Below are 21594 nucleotides of genomic sequence, written 5' to 3' on the forward strand. Positions count from 1 at the left end.
AGTGCAGGACAGCTGCCCCCTCAGAGCACTGGGGGTCTCTCCAGGAAAGGAAAGGGGCCCCTGAGCCATTTGTCTCTTTTAGCTCTAACCTGGCTGGCTGACCACATCAGATGGATGGGGTGCTGGTTTTGAAGCCCACAGGGACAGTTGTCCCATCTCCCACTCCCTCCCTGCCACCTGGCTGAGACAATGGCAGGTCGGGAGGACCCTTGGGCAACCCCTGGGCAAAATGAAGACATTCTGAAAAGGCTTCATTGACGAGGTACCCTGGTGTGGCCCAGAAGATGGGGTGAATGTCAGGGGCCCCATGATGGAAGTTACCCTCATGTCCACACCCAGGCCTTTCCCTGAGCCCTCCTTCAGTGCTGAGACCTGTCCACCCTCCAGGGAACCAAGGCCGGTGTGGTGTAGGTTCAAGGCCAGTGTGTGTTGTCAAGAGGGGACAGGGCCTTGTGAAGGCTCGGCTGGTATGATGGCTCCCCTCCCGAGGTCCAATGAGTGGCTTGGGCTCCTGAAGGGTGCTAATGGTGTCCTAGGGCGAGCCCACCATGCATGCTGGCTCAGATGGCTGAGTACTTTTTCAGGTGGAGTGTGCTGGGGGACTTGGGAGCAGGGAACACTCAGAAATAAGGGTGCATCAGACACAATCTGCAACGCTAAGGATGGAGAGGCCAGGTGAGGAGGAGGACGGTGGCCAATCATCTGGCGCTGCTGGCAACCAGAGGGAGGTGGTCAGGAGCGGGGAGGTCCACCCGAGCCCAGCAGGGAGGAGAGCCGCTTCCCAGGCAGGGCAGAGATGCTGCGGTAGCCTTCTCGGAAGAGGAGACGGCAAAGCAGAAAGAATGACACCATACACACGCTCAAGGAGAACTCAGATTTTATGGGTCAAGCCAAATGCAATGCAAAGTTTTCTTGTTACTTTTTTTAACCAAAATAAATAAATCAGATTTGTCCCTGTGACGGGTCAGGGGAGCTGGCCCCTTGGCCTTGTGCTGCCCCTCACTCCTGCCCCTCCTCTCCCCCTCTGACCAGCTTTGGCACAGCAGAGAGAAGAATGCTTCGGAGTCTCCATTGCGTTGAAGGGAAGAGGAAAGGAGGTGGCTTGGAGGTGAAGGGAGAGCAGGACCAGAGGAGCAGCTGGCACCCTGGCCCTGAGCGGCACTTTCGGGCCACATCCAGCCCCAGGTGGTGGAGTGTGCACGGCCCGCACATGGCCGGGACCCTCTGGAGCAGTGGAAGTGGCCACTGCAGAGTGGACCCTCCCGCTCTGTGCCAGGCCAGTCTCAGGCCATCTCCAGCAGCCCTCCCGCAGTAGTGCCCTTGGTCTACAGCGTGGGCCAGAGCCCACCCACCCCACAAACCCTCAGTGATGGCTCCTGTGAGGGGTTGGGGGCTCAGCTTGGGGGGAGGAGGCCACCCTTGTCCAGGTGCGGGAACCCCTTGCTGGGTGACTAGGACTGCTGGTACAGGAGGATGCCGCATGAGGCCGGTCCTGTGGGGTGAGCTGGGGGGATGGGGTGGGGGCCGATCTGTCCCTCCCAGGACACCTGTGGGGGCTCCCTCTCCTCCTCCCGCTCCCCACTGTCTCCAGGAAGGCTGCTCAGCTGGACAGAAGCTGTAGAACCCGGAGGGGGCATCTGGCTTGGGGGGCAGCCAAGCACAGGATGGGGCAACAGCCTAGTTCCTAAGTGAGCATGGGGCGTGTGCGGTATGGACGGGCAGAGGTGCGGGCAGTGCGGAGGCACGATGCTTTAGTTGGAAGCAAGGGGCAGTCGTGAGGTGCAGGCCGGCCCAAGCAGCCCAGGCGGCATCTACGAGAAGTTCTTAAAGGCGTCCAGGTCGAAGGCTGTGTCCAGGAGGCGCTGCAGCTCCGTGAGGTGGGTCTTCTTGTTGCCGGTGGCTGGAGCTGCTGCTGGGTCCCGGCCAGCATACCTGAGGGCGGCGACAGTGAGCGGTGAGGGCCACTGAGGGGACCAGGGCTCGTCACCCTCCCCAGCCCCAGCTGACTGCCCGCGTCCTTACCACACAGGCTTGGCGCGGCTGATGGTGGTTCGCAGCCTGGGCTTCACGTAGTCGTAGTAGCCTTGGTTCTTGTGCTCCTCCTGGCACCAGGCCAGCTCAGCGTTGGGGTACTTCTGGACCTCCTGCAGCAGGAGGTCGAAGGGGAAAGGCGACAGCTGCGGGGAGAGAGAGAAGCTACTGTCAGGAGAAGATGCTCAGAGTGATGGGCGAGGCTGGTGTCCCCAGCAGGGAGCTCAGTGACCCCTAAAAGACATCCATGCCAGAAACTCTGGGAAAGCTCGAGGGCCCAGACACCTGGAGGAGGACCGCCAGCACTGGTCTGGGAACCACACTCCCTCACCTGCTCGATCCTGGTGATGGCCACCTGCTCCACCATGTCCCGCGCTTTGCGCTCTCGGGTGAGGTCATAGTACACTTTGCCAGTACAGAAGAGAAGTCTCTTGACGTTTCCTGGGTTCTGTGCCGCAGGGCCATCTTCTGGGATCACCCGCTGGAAGTGGGTTCCTATGAGAGAATCCCCATGGCCAGGGGGTTTGCTCAGGACTTGGCGGAGGGTGTCTAGGGCCTTCCCTCTGTGAGGTGGGGCTGTACCATGGTTGACACCAGAACACAGGGTTTCTGAGGGTTAGGACACTACCCCTCCCACCAGCCTGTGATGTACTTGAATTAATTCACACTGAGAGAGCCTAAGAGCCTTAGAGAGCAAGTGACATCAGTTCATTCTTCAGAACGATCAGCCTCAGACTTGGGGGACAGCTAGGACTAGTAGAGCATCCCATGACCGCTCTGCTCAGACTCCTCCTGAGTTTACAAACACCAAAACTTTCCACACTGGAAACTGGAGCAAATATTCAGATACTCATGGCCTGAACCATCCCTCTGGGAACAAGGCTGACTTCAGAAAGCTGCACTGAAATGAGGGGTTCACTTAGTGACACACGTGCAGCACATGATATGCTTACACTCAGGCTACAGACGCAAATGCTAGGATTAGAAGGAAACTACCTTCACACACAAAAAGGCCAGATATGAGACACCCACTGTGAACATCATACTCATTGGTGAAAGACTGAAAGCATTTGCTCCAAGATCACAAACAAGGCAAGATCCGTTCTCACCACTTCTATTCAACATTAACACTGGAATTCTAGCCAGGGCAATTAGGCAAGAAAAAGAAATAAAAGGTATCTAAATTGTAAAGGAATAAGTAAAATCATCTGTTTGTTTTTTATGTAGAAACCCCTAAAGATTCCACACACACACACACACACACACAAACCTGTTAAAACTAATAAATGAATTCAGCAAAATTATAGGATAGAAAATTAACACTCAGAATTTAGTTGTATTTCTATGAACAATCTGAAAGTTAAAAAAAGAGAAAAAATCCTATTTGAAACAGCATCAAATAAATAAAATCACTTAGGAATAAACTTAACCAAGAAAATGAAAAACTTGTACACTGAAAACTACAGAACATTAAAGAAATTAAAGACACCAATAAATGGAAAGTCATCTGTGTTCATGGACTGGGAGACTTAACACTGTCACGATGTTAATACGACCAAAGCAATCTATAGATTTAATGCAATCCTTATCAAAATCCCAAGGACATGGACTTTTTTTTCAGAAATAAAATCCATCCTAAGATTCGTGGTATCCCAAAGGATTCTAAATAGTCAAAACTATTTTGAAAAAGAAAAACAAAGTTGGAGGACTCACGTTTCCCGATTTCAAAACTTATTACAAAGCTAGAATATCAGAGCATGGTATTGGCACAAAGACAGATATACAGACCAATGGAAGAGAACAGAGTTCAGAAGTAAAGCTTCACGTATGTGGTCAGATGATTCTGACAAGAGAACCAATAACATCCAATGGGGAAAGGACAGTCTCTTCAACAAATGGTGCTGGGAAAACTGGATACCCATATGCAAATGAAGCTAGGCCCTTACACCACACACAAACACTGACTCAAAATGGATTAAAGGCAGACCTAGAGCTGAAATTATAAAACTTATATGAATTTGACAACGATTTCTTACATGTGACTTCAAAGGCACAGGCAGCATAAGAAAAAAGTAGAAAAAGCGGACTTTATGAAAATTAAAAAATTTTGTACATCAGAAGACAACACAGATGGAAGAAAATAGTTGCAAGTCATATATCTGATAAGGCATCTATATCCAATAAATGGAGAGAAATCGCACAACTCAACAACAAAATAAGCAACCCAATTAAAAAATGGGCAAGGACGTATGACATTTCTCCAAAGACAACATACAGATGGCCAGTAAGCACATGAAAAGATGCTCAACATCACTAATCAGGGAGATGAAAATCAAAATTGCAGTAGGATACTACTTCATGGTCACGAGGATGGCTATTGCAAAACAAAGAAAGAAACAGAAAACAGTACTACTGTTGGCAAGCCGTGTGGAGAGACTGGAACCTTGTGCGCTCTTGGGGACCACCACGGAAAACAGTGCGTACACTACAAGAGCCACCATATGACCCAGCAATTCTGCTTCTTGGCATCTAGCCAAAGGGATCAAAAGCAAGGTCTTGAAGAAAAACTGGAACACCGTTCATAGCAGCATTATTCCCACTGGCTAAAATGTGGAGGCAACCCAAGTGTCCACTGACAGATGAACAAACGAAAAGTGTGTATACCGTATACATACAATAGAATACCATTCAGCTTTAAAAAAGAAGGAAATTCTGACACATGCTACAACATGGATGAACTCTGAGGATATCATAAGCTAGTCACATAAAGACAAGTATTACACAATTCCACTTATATGCAGTTCCCAGAGGAGTCACCCCTGTAGAGACAGAAGGCAGGATGGTGGGCGCCAGGGGCTGGGGGAGAAGGGGTGATGGCGGAGCTGCTTTTCTTCAACCAGGGATCAAACCCGTGCCTCATGCGGTGGAAGTGCTGCATCTTAACCATTGGACTACCAAGAAGTCCGGTGAGTGTGTTTATTAATGCCACTGAACTGTACACGTGAAAGTGGCTAAGATGGTAAACTTTATATAATGCATATTTCACCATAATAATAACAAAAGGGAAGAAAACCAAAGACAGGATTTGCCGTGATAGAAAACTAAAGGGGGCTCCAGGGCTGGCAGCAAGTGGGGATGTGCAGGGCTGCTGCGTGCTGCCAGCCGCCTCCGTCTGCTGTCCGGGTGAAATTGCAATGCTGTGGGTCTCACCTCACACCACTGAGCTGGGTGTTATGGGGCAGGCCCTACCCACCCAGTGCCTTTCCTCTGTCCCTGGCTGCTGTCAGCCCCCAGGAGCAGTGCTTGGGCAGCAGGGTGCACTCTAACCTCGGACTCATTTCACTGCCTCTAAGAGAGACCTAGGGGTGCACCCAGCAGAGGCTGTGGACCCTGACAGGAAAAGAGAAGACACGCTGTTGGACCAGTCTGCACACAAGCTCTGACACCCTGGCTGTCGTGTTCAGTGGTCTTTACCCAGTAACCAAAAATGTGGCAAGGACCACAGTGAGACTGACAAGCCCCCTACACAGCAGCAGTTAAGACCCCCTCCAAATGCCCAGCCCCCTCACGCCTACCTGGAAGCATCTCGTCAAAGTTGGACCTGGCCTCAGGGTGCCGCAGCAGGGACTTCGGGGTGAAGATGATTAACTGAAACACAGAAGCACAGGCTCATGACAGACCAGGTTCTAAGTGTTCCAGAAGGAGGGCAGCAAGGGGCTGCCCAGGCCTGTCTTCAGAAGAGACCCTCCTGCTGCCCTCCTGGCTCTACAGTCAGGAGGAGCACAGGTCTGAGGTGAAAAGAGGAAGCAGGATGATGGTGTTTGCCCCTGGGCTCTCTTCCTCTGCTCTGAGATGCTGGGCTCTGCTCAGCTAGCCACCCTCTCTTCCAGGGCCCGCCCTAGTCTGCTCAGAACCTTGGCACCACTACCCTATACCTGGGAAAGACACCTGAGACTTTCCTGGGCGTCCCTGCCTGTGGCCAGGGCTGCCCTGCTCCATGGGCCTGCCTGCCCTGCATGGTGACCGGCAGCAGCAGGAAGCATTCTCTCCTTGGACCCTTCACACACACTCCCACTCACCCTTCAACACCCTGCCCAGGAGCCTGCTTCCTGAGGACCCTCTGTTCCTTCGGCCCCTGAGGGGGCTCATGTCTCCTCCAAGCTCAACGTACCACCTACAACCCCCTGCTCACATGTCCATCCTCCCATTGGGCTGGGGCCCTGGAGTCCTCAGGCCAGGCCTCTCTGAGCAGGGACACCCCCAACTGACCGGCTTCCGGAAGGGCAGGAGAATCTGGCGACGTAGCACATGGAAGAAGTTGCCAGGGGTGGAGCAGTTGACGACAACCCAGTTGCAATCATACAGCTGATTTATGTCAAAGTTGGCTTCCTTAAGGTCCTAGAGCAAAGAGGGAAAAGGCCAGAGGCCCAAAGGCTCTAAGCACCCTGCTGTGGGAGGCACCGAGGCAGACAGCTTCAGAAGGCCCCGGGTCCCAGCCTCAGGCGCCTCAGCTCCCTCTGAAATGCACACAAAGGGGACAGTGACGGAGCTCAGCCAGACAGCTCTAAGCTCTGAATGGGATTCTCAGTCCCACATTTATCCCTGTCTCTGAAGACTACTGCCTGGCCTAGGACAGACACAGGGTCTAGCTAAAACCAATTCAGACTTTCCTTAGAAACTGACTCCCAGTAATTTCCTCTGAGCTCTTGAAGTTTCACTAAAATCACCCCAGAGTTCTTTCCTCTAAAATGTTTGCCTGCGGAACTCCCTGGCGGTCCAGTGGTTAGGACTCAGCTGTCACTCCCGAGTGCGCCGGTTCAATCCTCGGCCAGGGAACTAAGATCCTGAAAGCTGCAATAAATAACTTGCCTGAATCAAAACACAGACAGTACTACTCCTAAAAGCTTCTGCTGCAGGAAGCAGCCTGGTGCTGTCTTCTATGCTCTGAAGAGGCCTCTCCAGGACACAAGCAGGCTTGGGCCCACCTGTGACTCCTGAGAGGGACAGAGCACTGGTACCTTCAGAGGTGCCCACAGACGCCCAGGTGGGGGCCGCTTACCGGCAGGACGTCTGGATCATCATTGCACATCTGCAGGAACCTCTCTGGCCTGGCGGAGGAATGTTCTGGGCCCTGGAACCAGACACACAAGTTACAAATCAGGAGCTTCCCCCATTCTGACAGCTGCATTCAGTACTTCTCTTCCTTAACCAACTTGCTCATTTCTGGTCTAAAAAACACCAAGTTATCTCTTTCCTGCCAATAGTTTAATTCTTCCTTCTTCTCCTGCCTATGGAGTGGAGGGAAAGTTTCCACATCAGGACAGGGCCCAGTACTCCTGGCTCCTCATAGCTTCCAAATCAGAGTGTTAAGAAAACCCCTCACAGGGCCTGGGGGAGGAGGGAGGGAGAGCACAGGGACTGCCTGAACCTGAGAGGGCCCCAGCAACACCCCCACTTCTTATCCAGAACAGAGAAGGGCCTGCCTCTTGCCTCCAAAGGAGGTGAGGACACCAGCAGAGCCTGCACTGTCCAGTCTTGGGCCCAGGGTCCCAGACAGGCCCTCCCTAGGTCTGCCAGGGAAGGGGTAGGGGCTCACCATGCCCTCCATGCCGTGGGGCAGCAGCAGCACGATGCCGTTCTGCCGCACCCACTTGGCTTGTCCTGGGCAGATGAACTGGTCGATGATGCACTGGGCCGTGTTATGGAAGTCACCAAACTGGGCCTCCCAGAGGACCAGGGCGTTAGGACTGGCCATGGCAAAACCCAGCTCAAAGCCTGCAGAGCAGGAGGAAGGGAGGAGACCAGACAGCAGTCAGCTGGTGGGTGGGAAGGGGAGGTGGGGAGGAGGGGGTGAAAAGGGAAGAAGGGGTGGTCGGGGAAGCACTGGGGAGAGGGTGGGTGGGAAGGAAAGGGAGGAGGGCCTTGCGGGCCCCAGTGCTCACCCAGGACCCCGTACTCGGACAGTGAGCTGTTGCACACGGTGTAGGGGGCCTGGTTGGGCCAGAGGTGGTTCATGGGGATGCAGGTTCTCTTGTCCACGTTCTGGTCATGCAGGACGTGGTGGCGATGGCTGCGGCAGAACAGCACAGATTAGCAAGCAGGAGCTGGCCCTGCACACGGCTCGGACTAGACCCCATGCACAGCCACCACTGAGGACACAGAGCCTGGTTTTTAACAGAAGCATCTAATCAGAGCAGGAATAGGGTGTTTCTGGGCCTGAGACAATGGGATCTAATGACTGCTTCCTAGCAGTGATTTTCTTCTGGAAGACAAACACCACAGCCCTTCTTTCGCGTCTCCTCCGCTCTGAAGGGCCCACAAGAACACCAAGGCCATTACCTAAAAGTGCCCCGCTCCACATCCTGGCCACTCAGCCGGATATGGATGCCCTCCTTCAGTAGGGAGCCAAAAGCCATGTACTCTGCCAGAGCCCAGTCCACAGTCCTGTTCTTCACCAGCTCCCCACGGGTCTTCAGGATCCGGCTCAGCCCTGCAGAGGCAGACGGTGTTCACCAGCCGCCCCGAACACCCTCTTAGGACAAGAGCTCCCTGCGGCCCCAGCTTCTGGGGTCCAGAGTTGCCACAAGAGGGGTGTCCAGACCAGGGAGGCTGTGACATCCTGTGCCTTCATCCACTGCTCTGCTGGCCGAGGACCACGCCAGGGCAGGGGTGAGGCGACAGGGCTACCCTCATCCAACCACCCTTGCTCGGCCTTGAATGAGGCAGGACGCTGAGCCAGGTGAGGACCAGTCTCAGGCCAGAGGGGAGTCGGCACTACTTCCGAAGGCCCGGGTGGTGGCAGAGGGGGCGCAGGGCACTCTCACCTCCGTGAATGGTGAAATCCTCCACAGGCACGGAGCTGGCCACGTTCCCAATGTGAGTGAGAATGTCCTCCGTCAGGCCTGTGGAGGGGCAGGTCATGCTCCTCGGCTGCCCGTCCAGGGTGAAGAAGCCTGGGACAGAAAGGGCAGGCTGACATAGGAACTGCGGACATGTGAAATGCTGCCAAGAGGTGGTAGAGATCTTCTTCCCTTGAGAGTGGCAGTTGGGGGTCCGATTCTGGGACCCATGGGGTGTAAGCGGAAGGGGTTCACCGGCGGCATGCCTCACTCACCAGGCCAGGGGGAGTCCAGCCAGTGCTTGATGTGTAAGATCTTTTCGTCCTTGGACCTGGTGAAGGCCTCCTCACAGATCTTGTCATACTTGGAGATCTCCTCCTAGAGGATTGGGCACAACGCAGCCGTCAGGGCTGCTCTGCACAGGGCATGCCGGGCACCCAGCCAGCACACATCGAGCCAGCACACACTGGCACTTTCCCGGTGCAGAGTCCCTCAGACCCCACGGACCACCGGGTTCTCCTCCCAACACGCATCACTTCTGGGAGATCTGTGGGAAGCCTAGTACAGTGCTTCCGTCCCAGCAGCTTCTTCTCCACTGCAGGCTGTGGGTCCTACTCACCTTCCCTCCAGTCTTCCTGATGAACTGGTCCAGTTCTCGGGCTCCAAGCACAGCCCCAGGAGGACTGAATCTGAGTGCCATCTCGGCACCTGCCCCTGATCCCAGCACCACCCTCATCCACAGGCCCCTGACTCTGCTTGCTCATGACCCACACCGCTTGTCTCTCTCCATCACCCTGCATGGGCCTTCCCTCTCATGACCAGCCAGAGAGACCAGCTCACAGCTGGGTCCCTCACCACCCTCTCACCCCCTCACTCCTCTGCACTGGGCTCCATAGGCCTCAGAGGCCAAGGTGAAGTCTTCTCAGGTACCACCTCCCTCATGTAACTAACTCCTCAGTAGCCTGGACCTTCCAGGTTATGTGCTGAAATGCTGTAGTTGTAAATATTTCACATGTTCTCACTTGGATCCTAAGTGCTCTGCAGAAGTGAGCACTGGCCCTGTGGCGGGTCTTCTCTATCCCTCCTTGGCTCTGGAAAGACCCACCAGGACAGAGCGAGGGACGCACCTCGTACTCAGGCTGGTTGACCACGCCCTGTGACACCAGCAACTCTGCGTACTTCTGCAGCACAGGCTTCTGTTTACGGATCTGCTTGTACATCAGCGGCTGGGTGAACATGGGCTCATCCATCTCGTTGTGGCCGTTGCGCCGGTAACACACCTGGGCACGCCGGGAGACCCCAGCATCAGGGCCCATGTTGGTCGGGACCCAGGACCTATGAGGACCTATCCCATTTCTCCTAGTTGACACTTCTAGAAGTGTCACCTCTAGAAGTAGGGTCCTCTCTCCCTCTCCTTCACACAGTAGAATTGCTTTGACTGTACCCCGAGATGAAACAAGAGTGACCTGGGACTATCTTGGGAAAGGACCCCAATTACCTTCTTGCCCAGGTTGGGTCACCCAAACCAAAGACACAGGAGCTCTTGGGAGGGGAAGGGAGGTGTACCCTGGCCCTAGGGAGCCCTAACCCCTCTCTCCAGGACACCGGCTAAGGTCACTCACCAGGTCCACCACCACATCCTTGTGGAAGGTGCTCCTCCACTCGGCTGCAACTTTGCACACATACATGACTGCCTCTGGGTCATCCGAGTTCACATGGAAGATAGGGGCATTCACCACTCGGGCCACATCAGTGGGGTAGGGCGAGGAGCGGGCCATGCGCGGGTCTGTGGTGAAGCCGATCTGCAAGGGACAGACAGCTTGGCCAGGGGGCTTGGGCACACTGATAAGCATGAGCGGGACAGAAGGAGGGTAGGCCAGGGCAAGCCTACCCCCAGGCCAATGGCACGGTGGAGACAGGGCTGGGGCGAGAGTGGATATGTCTGAGGGTGAGGGTGGGGCTAATGGCAGGCAGGGCAGAGCCAAAGGCCACCTGCTGGAGGTCACTTGGCTGCGTGTGGCCTACCCTTGAGACAGTCCCTAAAGGGCTATTTAAAAAAAAAATTTTTTTTTCCTATTCTGGTAACAAAATTCATACATGTTGAACAGAGTTTGGAAGAGAGTATGAAAAATTAAAATCATCTATATTCTACCGGTTTTGGTGTAAATATCTTGATGCTTTCCTTTCTAGATTGATTTTCTTTGCATGCATACACATGCCAATATAAATACAAAATTTCAGATCCTACTATTTTTATAATTTTGCACTCTGTTCACTAACATGAGTATTTTTTCTTTGAAAAGAAAATTTAAAGGTCTCATCACTTGGCTACATTAAAACTTAATCATATATTTGTAATTTTATAATCTGCATTTAAAATTTATTTTTATGAACTACTTCAAACATCCAGAAAGTATGATACTACATGGCCCTGAAAGTAGAGGACATAGTCTCCACACGTTGTTGTACGCATCCATATGTCCATAAACAATATATAGATAGCTTAGGTTTGTTGTTGCTGTTTAGTTGCTAAGTCGTGTCCAACTCTTCGCAACCCCAGGGACAGTAGCCCGCTAGGCTCCTTTGTCCATGGAATTCTCCAGGTAAGAATAACAAGTGGATTGCCATTTCCTTCTCCAGGGGATCTTCCCGACCCAGGACTGTAACTTGAGTTTCCTGCATTGCAGGCGGATTCTTTACCACTGAGTCACCAGGGAAGCCCCTTCTTAGGCTTAGTGAAGTCGCTCAGTCGTGTCCGACTCTTTGAGACCCCATGGACTGTAGCCTACCAGGCTCCTCTGTCCACGGGATTTTCCAGGCAACAATACTAGAGTGGGTTGCCATTTCCTTCTCCAGGGGATCTTCCCCACCCAGGGATTGAAACCAGGTCTCCCGCATTGTAGGCAGATGCTTTACTGTCTGAGCCACCAGGGAAGTCCTGATTATTAACATTAAAAAGGCTTACTGGTATCATTTCAGGCTCACAAAAAAGTTGGAAGCTACAGAGAACTCCCAGATTCTTTATTCAGATTCAACAACGGTTCCCATTTTGCCCCTTTTATTATACAGGCTCTTTCTGTTACACACATGCACATTTTTTCTGAATCATTTTCAGGTAAGTTGCAGACCAAGACTGTCCCTAGTCCTCAAAACATGGACACAGCCTTACCAGCCATAGTGCAGTTCTCAGTTCACTCAGTTTAATATTATAGAATATTGTTATAAGACCCCTCAGTATACACATTTCATCAACAGTCCTAATGACATCCAGCCTTTCCTGCCTCAGCCCAGTACTCAATCCAGCACTTCATTGTGCATTAGTTACCACCTCTCTGTGGTCGCCCTTAATCTGGAAGGCTCCTTACTGTTTTTGGTTTTTGTAACATTAACATTTTGGAAGAGTATTTCCATGTCTTTTAAACTATAGAGATATACATCCTATGTACTTTACATATGGTAGCATACTCTATATGCTGTACAGATTCTTTTCAACTTGCTTTCTGTTCAAATTTATATTCATGGTTCATCCAGGTTGAAACATGGACCTCTACTTTCCTAGCAGAACTTGGTGAAATCTAAGTACTAAATGGTACCACAGTTCATTTATCTATTTTCCTGTCTGTGGATGTTGTCTCCAACTTATGATTAATACACTGTTACTGTACACATTTCTACACTGGTTTTCTCCAGCAAACACTTGAGTTATCTGCAGTCCTCTTAGGAAGGGAAAACTAAGCCACAGGGTCTGAGCTCTACACTTGAATACCCCCAAGCGCTCTCCGAAGTGGCTGGGCCACGCACCCTTCCCCAGCAGCAAGGATGCCTTGCATTTTCACTCACCATACTGTGACTGTTTCACCAGGATATTAAATATTTTAATGATTATATAATACTGTTTCCTACAGTTTTGCCAAAATTTATACAAAGACTCGTTGGTTTTGATAAACATTCTTATACAAAAATAGTTTGCATCTGATGGCTTCCTTAGGAGAAAAATGTAGAAGGGGAAATCCTAGGTGTGTTCTTAGAGAAACGAGAGCCTCAGCCAAGCAGGCCTCTCTTTTCCTGCTACAGATCTTCTTAACTGACCCCACATCATGACAGTTGGTACCAAAACCAGCAGAAAGACTGAAAAAAACATTAGTAAAACTGTAGGTTTTTACAGAAGTCTGAGAGTTCTTTATTTATGATGAATTGCTTTTACATAAACTCCTTTATCACACTGACTAAAGAAAAGATTAGAACTAGTCAGACACTGATGAGAACATTAAAAAATGATGTACCAGCGAGAATTCTGATGAACACTTACAATCCCATGGTCTATCTGGGACCCCCAAAAGGGAGATGTGGGCAGGCACCAGGTAAGACAGGAATCATAACATGCACGTTACAGCTAGAACCTCACAGAAAGTGAACTGCTTCGAAGTTTTGAGGTCTCAGGTCCCCCAGACGCCCTCCCCAATATCTGCCACTGTTACTGACTTCTGTATCTTTAAGCACATATGGTGGGTATGTGCACCACTGACACACACACTCACTGACCCACTCACTCACTCACACATACACACACAGACAGAGCTGTTCTCCACATTCTGCTCTACTTTTCCCCCCATTTAATGTATCTTACAGATGATTTCAACAGTATATATAGATCCATTCTTTCACATGGTTTTATTACACTGTGGTTGCTGTTAACTTACATTAGTGCTTATTTACGCATGTGCGCTAAGTCACTTCAGTCACGTCTGACTCTTTGCGACCCCATGGACTGTGGCCCACCAAGCTCCTCTATCTATGGGATTCTCCAGGCAAGAATACTGAAGTGGGTTGCCACGCCCTCCTCCAGGGGATCTTCCCGACCCAAGGATGGAACCTGTGGTCTCTTATGTCTCCTGCACTGGCAGGTGGGTCCATTACCACTAGCGCCACCAGGCTCTATTCTAAACACTCTATGTGTATGTATATTGATTTGTATGTATTAATTCATTAAAGCTTTGTAACACATGTATAGATCTATCATAAGTTACTTACCAGCTCCCTACTGATGCAGTGGTACAAGTTTTGGTTTCCAGTCTTGCTGCAGCATTGTGGGGCATCCCCATAATGCCCCTCCATACGATTATATATTTCAGCTCTATATATTTACGTTTTTCTTCCAGTTTCATTACGATATTAATTGTGCAGCAGTGATAAACACACACACACACACACACACACATTGTGACTGAACTGTATGGCTTATGGGATCTTAGTTCCCCAACCAGGGACTGAACTCGTGCCCCCCCTGGAGTGGAAGCATGGGGTCACAACCACTGGATTGCCAGGGAAATCCCCTAAACAAAATTTTAAAAGACTTTGGCACCTCTCCTGCTTGCGAGGATCCATAAGAGATTATCAAATAGATTCTGCCATCAGAATATATTAAAAAAAAAATCTCCAGGGATGAAATTCATCTGACTCTGGAGACGACGTATAGAAAAACTTTTCTTAAAAACAAAACAAAATAAAACCTCCCTGCAACTTCAGCTTCCAATCCCTTTGAATGATCTTTGCTGTACTGTTTCCAGACTGAAGACCATGCTGCTGGCAACTCAGCTCCTATCCAACAAGCACTAAAGACTATCTGTGCTTGGTCACCTGTATAAAACATCATTCAGTGATGCATTGTTTTTTAGACCTTTCTCTTTCTTTGGCGTTTTTCTAATAATGTTTTTTAAAAGAAGCAATTCAAATATCAACTCTCAAGCAAGCTATTCAACTCTCTGCTCAATTTTCTCCTGTGTAAAATGGAAATGATAGTACCTACCACATGGGTAAGACAGGGATCATGCTTTAAGTTAGAGGATGTGAAGTCACTAATTTAGTCTGGCACACAGGAGGCACTCAATAAGCAGTAGCTGTTATATTGTATGTTACATTCATCCTTAATGCTCCTTATCTTGTTTGTGTTTGATATTGTACATTTTAAGTTCTTGGGCATTCACTATGTACTGACTACACATTTACTTTTATGTTTAAATTTTTCCTTCTTCCTCTCTATTTCTTGCTGGGACAGTTGCAACTGTTTATCTTCCTCTAACTCATTCCACATGTATCAACAAACCATCTTCATAAATCAAACTGTCTCGTCACTTCCTGGCTTCAGTCCTCTGAGGGCCTCTCAACACAACTGGAGTAAGACCTTGTTTCTTGGGGGCCATGCGGAAGCAGCTGATGGCTGCTTTCTCTCAAAAAAAGCTTCAAACCTTAGATGTGACAGCTTCATCACCTCCCTTGGACAGAGGGGACCCTTCCCTGACTTGCTCCGCTGCCCCCTAACATTTGCCTACATTTCCACCTAAAGGTCAAATCCTCAGAGAAACATCTTCAGGCTAACCCAATGCCTGGAAGGCCCCCTGCTCCCCTCACCCAGAACTATAAGCTCTATAATGACAGGCAATGTGCCCTTTCTCTGCTTGTTACCTGACACAGCACCAGTACTTAGAGGAACTCAAATATCTATTACATGAAAGCTCACACAAGTTGGTGAGATGAACTCTTGGATGCACGGCACAGGAAAATAACAGATATAACCATGTTAAATGTTTTAGAGTTGGGCAGAGATATTTACTTATAAGAATGTTCAACAAGCGTTATTTGAAACTGAAAAATGAGAATCTTAGTTAAAAGTCTAACAACACAGCAATATGTTTTATGAAACAACCTATAATGTATATTGTCATCAAAATTAATATTTTAAGAATATATAATGACATGAGAAAACACTGTGGTAAATAAGAAGTGGATGTAAAACTGTGTATGTAGAACCCCAGTTTTTTAAGAAAGAAAAGCCATCTAAATGCTTTTGAGTCTAGTAGAAAATATTCTAAAATAATATCATGCTCTTAAAACAGCATAATTAAAACCTCTCTACTTTAAAGAAAGTATCCTGTTTGTCCAAGTTTATTAATCAGAAAACAACAAATGTACTAAATGATAAGAACATGTCCCTGTAAGTAAGACTGATGTGAGCATAGAAGCCTCAGGACAAAGTCTGATTGCTGATGTGGCCTCCTTAGCCTTCTCTGCTGCAAAGACCCCAGAGCCACCCAGGTTACCTGGTTGTTGACGACCACGTGGACAGTGCCATGAGTCGTGTAGGATGGCAGGTCACTCAGGTGGAAGGTCTCGTAAACGATGCCTTGGCCAGCAAATGCGGCGTCCCCATGCAGAAGGATGGACATGACCTACAGACAGGCAAAGGAGAACCCAGATCTGACGCGGTCCTGGCCACCGTGTCCACAGGGCACGCGGGAGAGTGCGTCATGACCCACTTTTCAAACAATGATGTAGTGTTTATTTATTTTTGGTCGTGCTGGGTTGTTGCTGCTGTATGCGCTTCTCTCTAGCTGCAGAGAGTGGGAGTTACTTCCTGGTTGTGGTGCATGGGCTTCTCACTGCGGTGGCTTCTCTTGTTGCAAAACACGGATTCTATGGCCCAAGGGCTCAGCGGTCGCAGCTCCTGGGCTCTAGAGCATAGGCTCAGTAGCTCTGGCACACAGGCTTAAATGTTCTGCGGCATGTGTGATATTCCCGGCCCAGGGACCCAACCCATGTCTCCTGCACCGCAAGTGGATTCTTTACCACTGAGCCACCAGGGAAGCCCCAAAATGATGTATTTTGAGATCATTTAAAACTCAGAAAGTGAGTGGCAGGAAAGCACAGACCCCCAGGCTCCTCCCAGCCTCTCCCCTGTGATGTGCTCCAGGCGGTGTGCTCCATGTCTGCATACCTGCCACCCCCCACCACCATCTGCTGCACAGCCAATGCCCACTGCCCCTGAACGCACCACGCAGGACCCTTTCATAAGGAAAGCAATGCTGGCCCAGAGCCCATCCTCCCCAGATCCCATGCAGACGCACTCTCAGGGCCTCGCCTCTTCGGCTTCTCTGACCCGGAGCAGCCCCTTGTCTCTCCTGTCTCCACATTCTGGACAGGGCTTGGGCTCCAGTGGTCCTTCGTGGACGACTCAGGAATGGTGCATGCCATACCTGGGACACCCGAGGTGGCCTGCCCCATGTGAATGCAGACAGGTAGTTGTCCAGGTTTCTCCCTTTAAACTCACCATTTCTCCTTGGTAAGGAGCACAGTGAGGAGAACCTTTACATCCGGCTCCTCACCACACCCCCACCCACCCAGCAGCCTCCGTGGCACCTCCTGGATGCTGCCAGGTGTCACCCCTACCTTTATGCACTCATGTTACATAACAGCGTTCTCTCCTCGACTTTTATTTGTATTAACATGTGCTCACGGATTCCTGTTGTATTCAATGGGCTGTAACTGACTAATATCAGTAGTAACTTTGATGCTCACATTGTCTCGGGATGGACTTGGTGTGGGATCCCCATGCCGTCTGAACAGGCCCCGGGGTTCATGGTGTGTGTGTGTCGGGGGGGGCCTCCCTGGTTTCTGGCACAAGAGCTCTCAGCCTCCTGCCTAGCCCTGGAATCGGACATTTCTCTAAGGAGCCTGGTTCCTTCAGTGGAGGATTGCCTTTAAGACTGTTTGTGTGCTCATCACTACTAGAACATCATCACTTCTAGGCTCTTTCAGCCCAGAGCCAAAAAAATGGATACCAAGTTCACATACAGAGATTTCTCAATTTATACACTGCATAACTACAACACCTCCAGTTCCAATCCTTTTTCTGTGCCTCCCTCCTTCCACATTTATAAATACCTCTTGCACTGTCAGACACCATTCCCACTGTCCTCAACACATTACCTGCTGGCTTGCTACCTCCATGGCCCTGCCAGCCCTATTCATTGATGCCCTCTTGCCGTGTGTCCTCAGCTCCTCTCACCTCCCTGGTCCTCACGCTAGGAAGGGAAGGTCCATGTGCTCTTCAGAAACAAAATCTAGATTCTTTTTGTAGCAGACCCCATGTGTCCTGCCATGGTAGATGCAGGAGTGCTCTCTAGAACAGGTAGAAATAGACACAAGTGTTGGGTTTGTACAGGGACCTCCTCAGAGGAGGGAAGCTTTGCCAGGTCCCGAACAACCGGGGGACCCAGCGCCTCTCCTTGATCACCAGGATGCCAGTTTCCTCTCTGCAGAGCCTTCTCTATACAACCTCGGCTTCCTGCCCTTGGGCACTTCAGGCTAGCCTCCCCTCTCCTCTCGCTATTTCTCTTGATCGTCTGGTGAAGCTGTACTGGGCCACTTGCCAGGCTACCTGCTGTCCCTGCAGTCTCCAGTGTGCACTAGCTGCTGCAATCATACTCCTACCTACTCCTGGCAGGAGTAGGTTTCTGCCTGCAGCACTGGGGAGCTGTTTTCCCACATGAACATCCCAAAGGCCAACCCTGAGCCAAGCTGGGTCAGGCTCAATCTTGCACCAGGTTACAGAACAACCTTGGCCACATTTATAGAAATTACATATTTTTTTTCTGAAACACTGAAGGTTATGTAACAAATAATCCAGCTTCCTGGATTCTGGGTTTAACAGAAATCAGACAATTGCCTAGAGGTTTGGGATGAGTAGCAAGGACGGCAAGTGTGGAGGACTGGTGGGGTCTGACCCATCCACTAAGCAGGGCAAGGGTGGGCTCAGAGAGAGGGGTAAGGCTGGGGGCCTGCGGGCACAGGCCATTCACACTGGGCAAGGCACACCCGTGGACCGGGCACTCCCTCAGACAAGTACCTGGCGACCACATGGGGCTAACCAGACTCTCCTGGCCTCACAGGATTGATTGCTGTGATCATCTGAAGCATGTTAGATATGCTCCATCACTTTTCCCTAGTTATTTCATTACTTTTCAGGGTGTTTCCAGCATTCTGAGCAAGCGATGCCTGAATGGCTGTGTGTCTATAATTTATGAATGTGAATATCACATAATGTTTTCTGCAATCTTGTTCCCCTCCCTGGCCACAAATGCCTGGGCAAGTGTGCTAGCCACGGACAGCAGAAATGCTGGAGGTAGCAGTCACTGCTGCTGCTCTCCTCCCCATCCCTCCCCTGCCACAGTGTCACTGGTGGCCTCGGGGGCTGCACAGGAAGCCACTTTCTGCCTGTTTGGAGTTTCTGTGGCACCGTCTAGGCTCCCAAGCCCAGGGGAGTAACTCTCATGTCCTAACATCCTCCCCACGGGCTATACTCTTTCTCTGTGGTGCAGGAACCACTTCCTATTCCCAATGCCACCTCCAGCTGGGACCCCATTACTCTCAAACCATCCAAACACAGTATGAATAGAGTCTTGAATTAAAGAACCTAGTAAACTAACAACTGGCTCCACCTCTCAAAAATCTGAGGCTCACCAGGGTATCCTTCAGCCAGGCTGCCTCCCACCTACTTCATCCTTGTGTGGCCCGTAGCACCTCCCCCACCCGCCGCCATCTTTGTCCATCTTTCACCTCCAGGGAACATTCTTTTCTTCCCATCTACCTAAGTCTTGCTGTTTCTTTAATTAAATATGACAACTATCTCCTCTACCAATGAGAAGAGTCGACTGCCTTTCATTCCACTTCCTTCCTTACCCATGTATCCCTCTTCTGAAGTTCTTTACCCGTTAACCTGCAGCTTTACGTCACAATGTGTATGTTCTATTAGCTTTCTCACATGTGACCCTGTTTCTAGGAAGAAGAGATGCTTGAGAGCATGGTGGTGATGTTGACTTCAAACACGCCCCAGAATGCTCACACAGACACTACAAAAAGTTGATTTTCCTGATTGCTTGGCTTTGAGGTTGTCATTAGTAAGAACTATATAATTTGTAAAAGACAGAATTACACTTTGAGATCAAACAAGGACAAACAGTTACAATCCACTGAGGATTTCTATATACCAGCAGGCTGGCTAATCAACATTAAGCATTCACCATCACATATCTGGAAACTGCTGGTACTAGGGCCAACGCTGGACTGGAAGAAACACAAGCTGGAATCAAGATTGCCAGGAGAAGTATCAATAATCTCAGATATGCAGATGACACCACCCTTATGGCAGAAAGTGAAGAGGAGCTAAAAAGCCTCTTGATGAAAGTGAAAAAGGAGAGCGAAAAAGTTGGCTTAAAGCTCAACATTCAGAAAACTAAGATCATGGCATCCAATCCCATCACTTCATGGGAAACAGATGGGGGAAACAGTGGAAACAGTGTCAGACTTTATTTTTTTAGGTTCCAAAATCACTGCAGATGGTGATTGCAGCCATGAAATTAAAAGACGCTTGCTCCTTGGAAGAAAAGTTATGACCAACCTAGATAGTATATTCAAAAGCAGAGACATTACTTTGCCGACTAAGTTCTGTCTAGTCAAGGCTATGGTTTTTCCTGTGGTCATGTATGGATGTGAGAGTTGGACTGTGAAGAAGGCTGAGCACCGAAGAATTGATGCTTTTGAACTGTGGTGTTGGAGAAGACTCTTGAGAGTCCCTTGGACTGCAAGGAGATCCAACCAGTCCATTCTGAAGGAGATCAGCCCTGGGATTTCTTTGGAAGGAATGATGCTAAAGCTGAAACTCCAGTACTTTGGCCACCTCATGGGAAGAGTTGACTCATTGGAAAAGACTCTGATGCTGGGAGGGATTGGGGGCAGGAGGAGAAGGGGACGACCCAGGATGAGATGGCTGGATGGCATCACGGACTCGATGGATGTGAGTCTGAGTGAACTCCGGGAGTTGGTGATGGACAGGGAGGCCTGGCGTGCTGCGATTCATGGGGTCGCAAAGAGTCGGACACGACTGAGCGACTGAACTGAACTGAAGGGCCAGCCAGACCTTGAGCTGTTCTCCACCTCTGTACTAGGACAATCCAGACCTCGAGCTGTTCTCCATCTCTAAACGGTGCCACTCTAATATTGACTGGGCCATCTCTCCTCCTATCTGTCAGCTTCACAATTCCTCCTTTAGGCTCACCCACATCTCTTCCTTAAGACCCTGTCCTCTTGTTCAATGACAAAACCTCTTTGACCATCATGATTATCTTGCAAGACTAGCTTTTCCACAGCTGTGGTAATGAAAGCAAACTACTCCCCACCTAGCCCTGGTGGTCACAACTTGGGAGGAAGCGTATCTGTAACTGGGACTGGTTTACTATTGCTACTCTTTGGAATTCCACTCAGAACATTTTGTTCAGTTCTGGAAATGTGAGGTCTGGGGCGTGCCTGTGGCTGTGAGCCTGTCCTGGACTGTCTGGACTCAGGACTGCCCCGGCCAGTCCACATGGTCTCACCTTCTTCCCCTCAGTGTCCCCGCAGTAAAACTGCTCAGCTTTGGTCTTGCCCATCACCACGGGATCGGCAGCCTCCAGGTGGGAAGGGTTTGCCACCAGTGACAGGGTGATATTCCTGTCGGTCACACGGTTGATCCGCCGGTGATACATGCCCAGGTGGTACTTCACATCTCCAGAACCCTGCCGGCACAAACAGTGAGGCTTTTACCTAGGCAGGGAGACGCTTACTCTCTGTGACAGCCCTGTCCTGTGTTATTTCTACACCCAGAACTCTCATTCCTAGAAGGACGGAAAGGCTTTTTCCAGAATGGTTCCACACAGGGTACAAGGAGGAGGTCCCTCAACTAGAGGGCCACATCCCCACTCACGGCGGGGAGAACTGTGGGGGCTGCCAGGCCTCTCATCTCTCTTTTCTCTGGGAGGTCAGCCACTTCCTTTTTTTGTGAGTGGTACAGAGGATCCCAGACCCCATACGTCCTTCTGGAGAAATAAATGAAGTCAGGGTCTGGCATGGGTTG

The 21594-nt window shown here is 50.2% G+C and overlaps 1 protein-coding gene across 4 annotated transcripts in view; it reads right to left on the bottom strand.

Annotated features, from left to right (window-relative positions):
• Positions 1–860: 860 nt before the first annotated feature.
• OGDH (oxoglutarate dehydrogenase) overlaps positions 861–21594 on the bottom strand; it is a 68445-nt gene continuing 47711 nt past the window's right edge. For all 4 annotated transcript variants that reach the window (XM_040259830.1, XM_040259828.1, XM_040259831.1 and 1 more), the window contains 15 exons: positions 21077–21256; positions 15968–16096; positions 10493–10672; positions 9998–10150; positions 9146–9248; positions 8856–8984; positions 8371–8521; positions 7974–8101; positions 7628–7806; positions 7091–7162; positions 6301–6429; positions 5607–5679; positions 2363–2526; positions 2023–2177; positions 861–1932 (listed from right to left, as the gene is read on the bottom strand). In XM_040259830.1, the coding sequence (XP_040115764.1) occupies positions 1812–1932; positions 2023–2177; positions 2363–2526; positions 5607–5679; positions 6301–6429; positions 7091–7162; positions 7628–7806; positions 7974–8101; positions 8371–8521; positions 8856–8984; positions 9146–9248; positions 9998–10150; positions 10493–10672; positions 15968–16096; positions 21077–21256 (2046 nt within the window). In that variant the 3' untranslated portion in view covers positions 861–1811. The remainder of the gene's footprint in view (positions 1933–2022; positions 2178–2362; positions 2527–5606; positions 5680–6300; positions 6430–7090; positions 7163–7627; positions 7807–7973; positions 8102–8370; positions 8522–8855; positions 8985–9145; positions 9249–9997; positions 10151–10492; positions 10673–15967; positions 16097–21076; positions 21257–21594) is intronic.

The sequence above is a fragment of the Oryx dammah genome, unplaced genomic scaffold (assembly GCF_014754425.2).
Source record: "Oryx dammah isolate SB20612 unplaced genomic scaffold, SCBI_Odam_1.1 HiC_scaffold_18, whole genome shotgun sequence".
NCBI lineage: Eukaryota > Metazoa > Chordata > Mammalia > Artiodactyla > Bovidae > Oryx > Oryx dammah.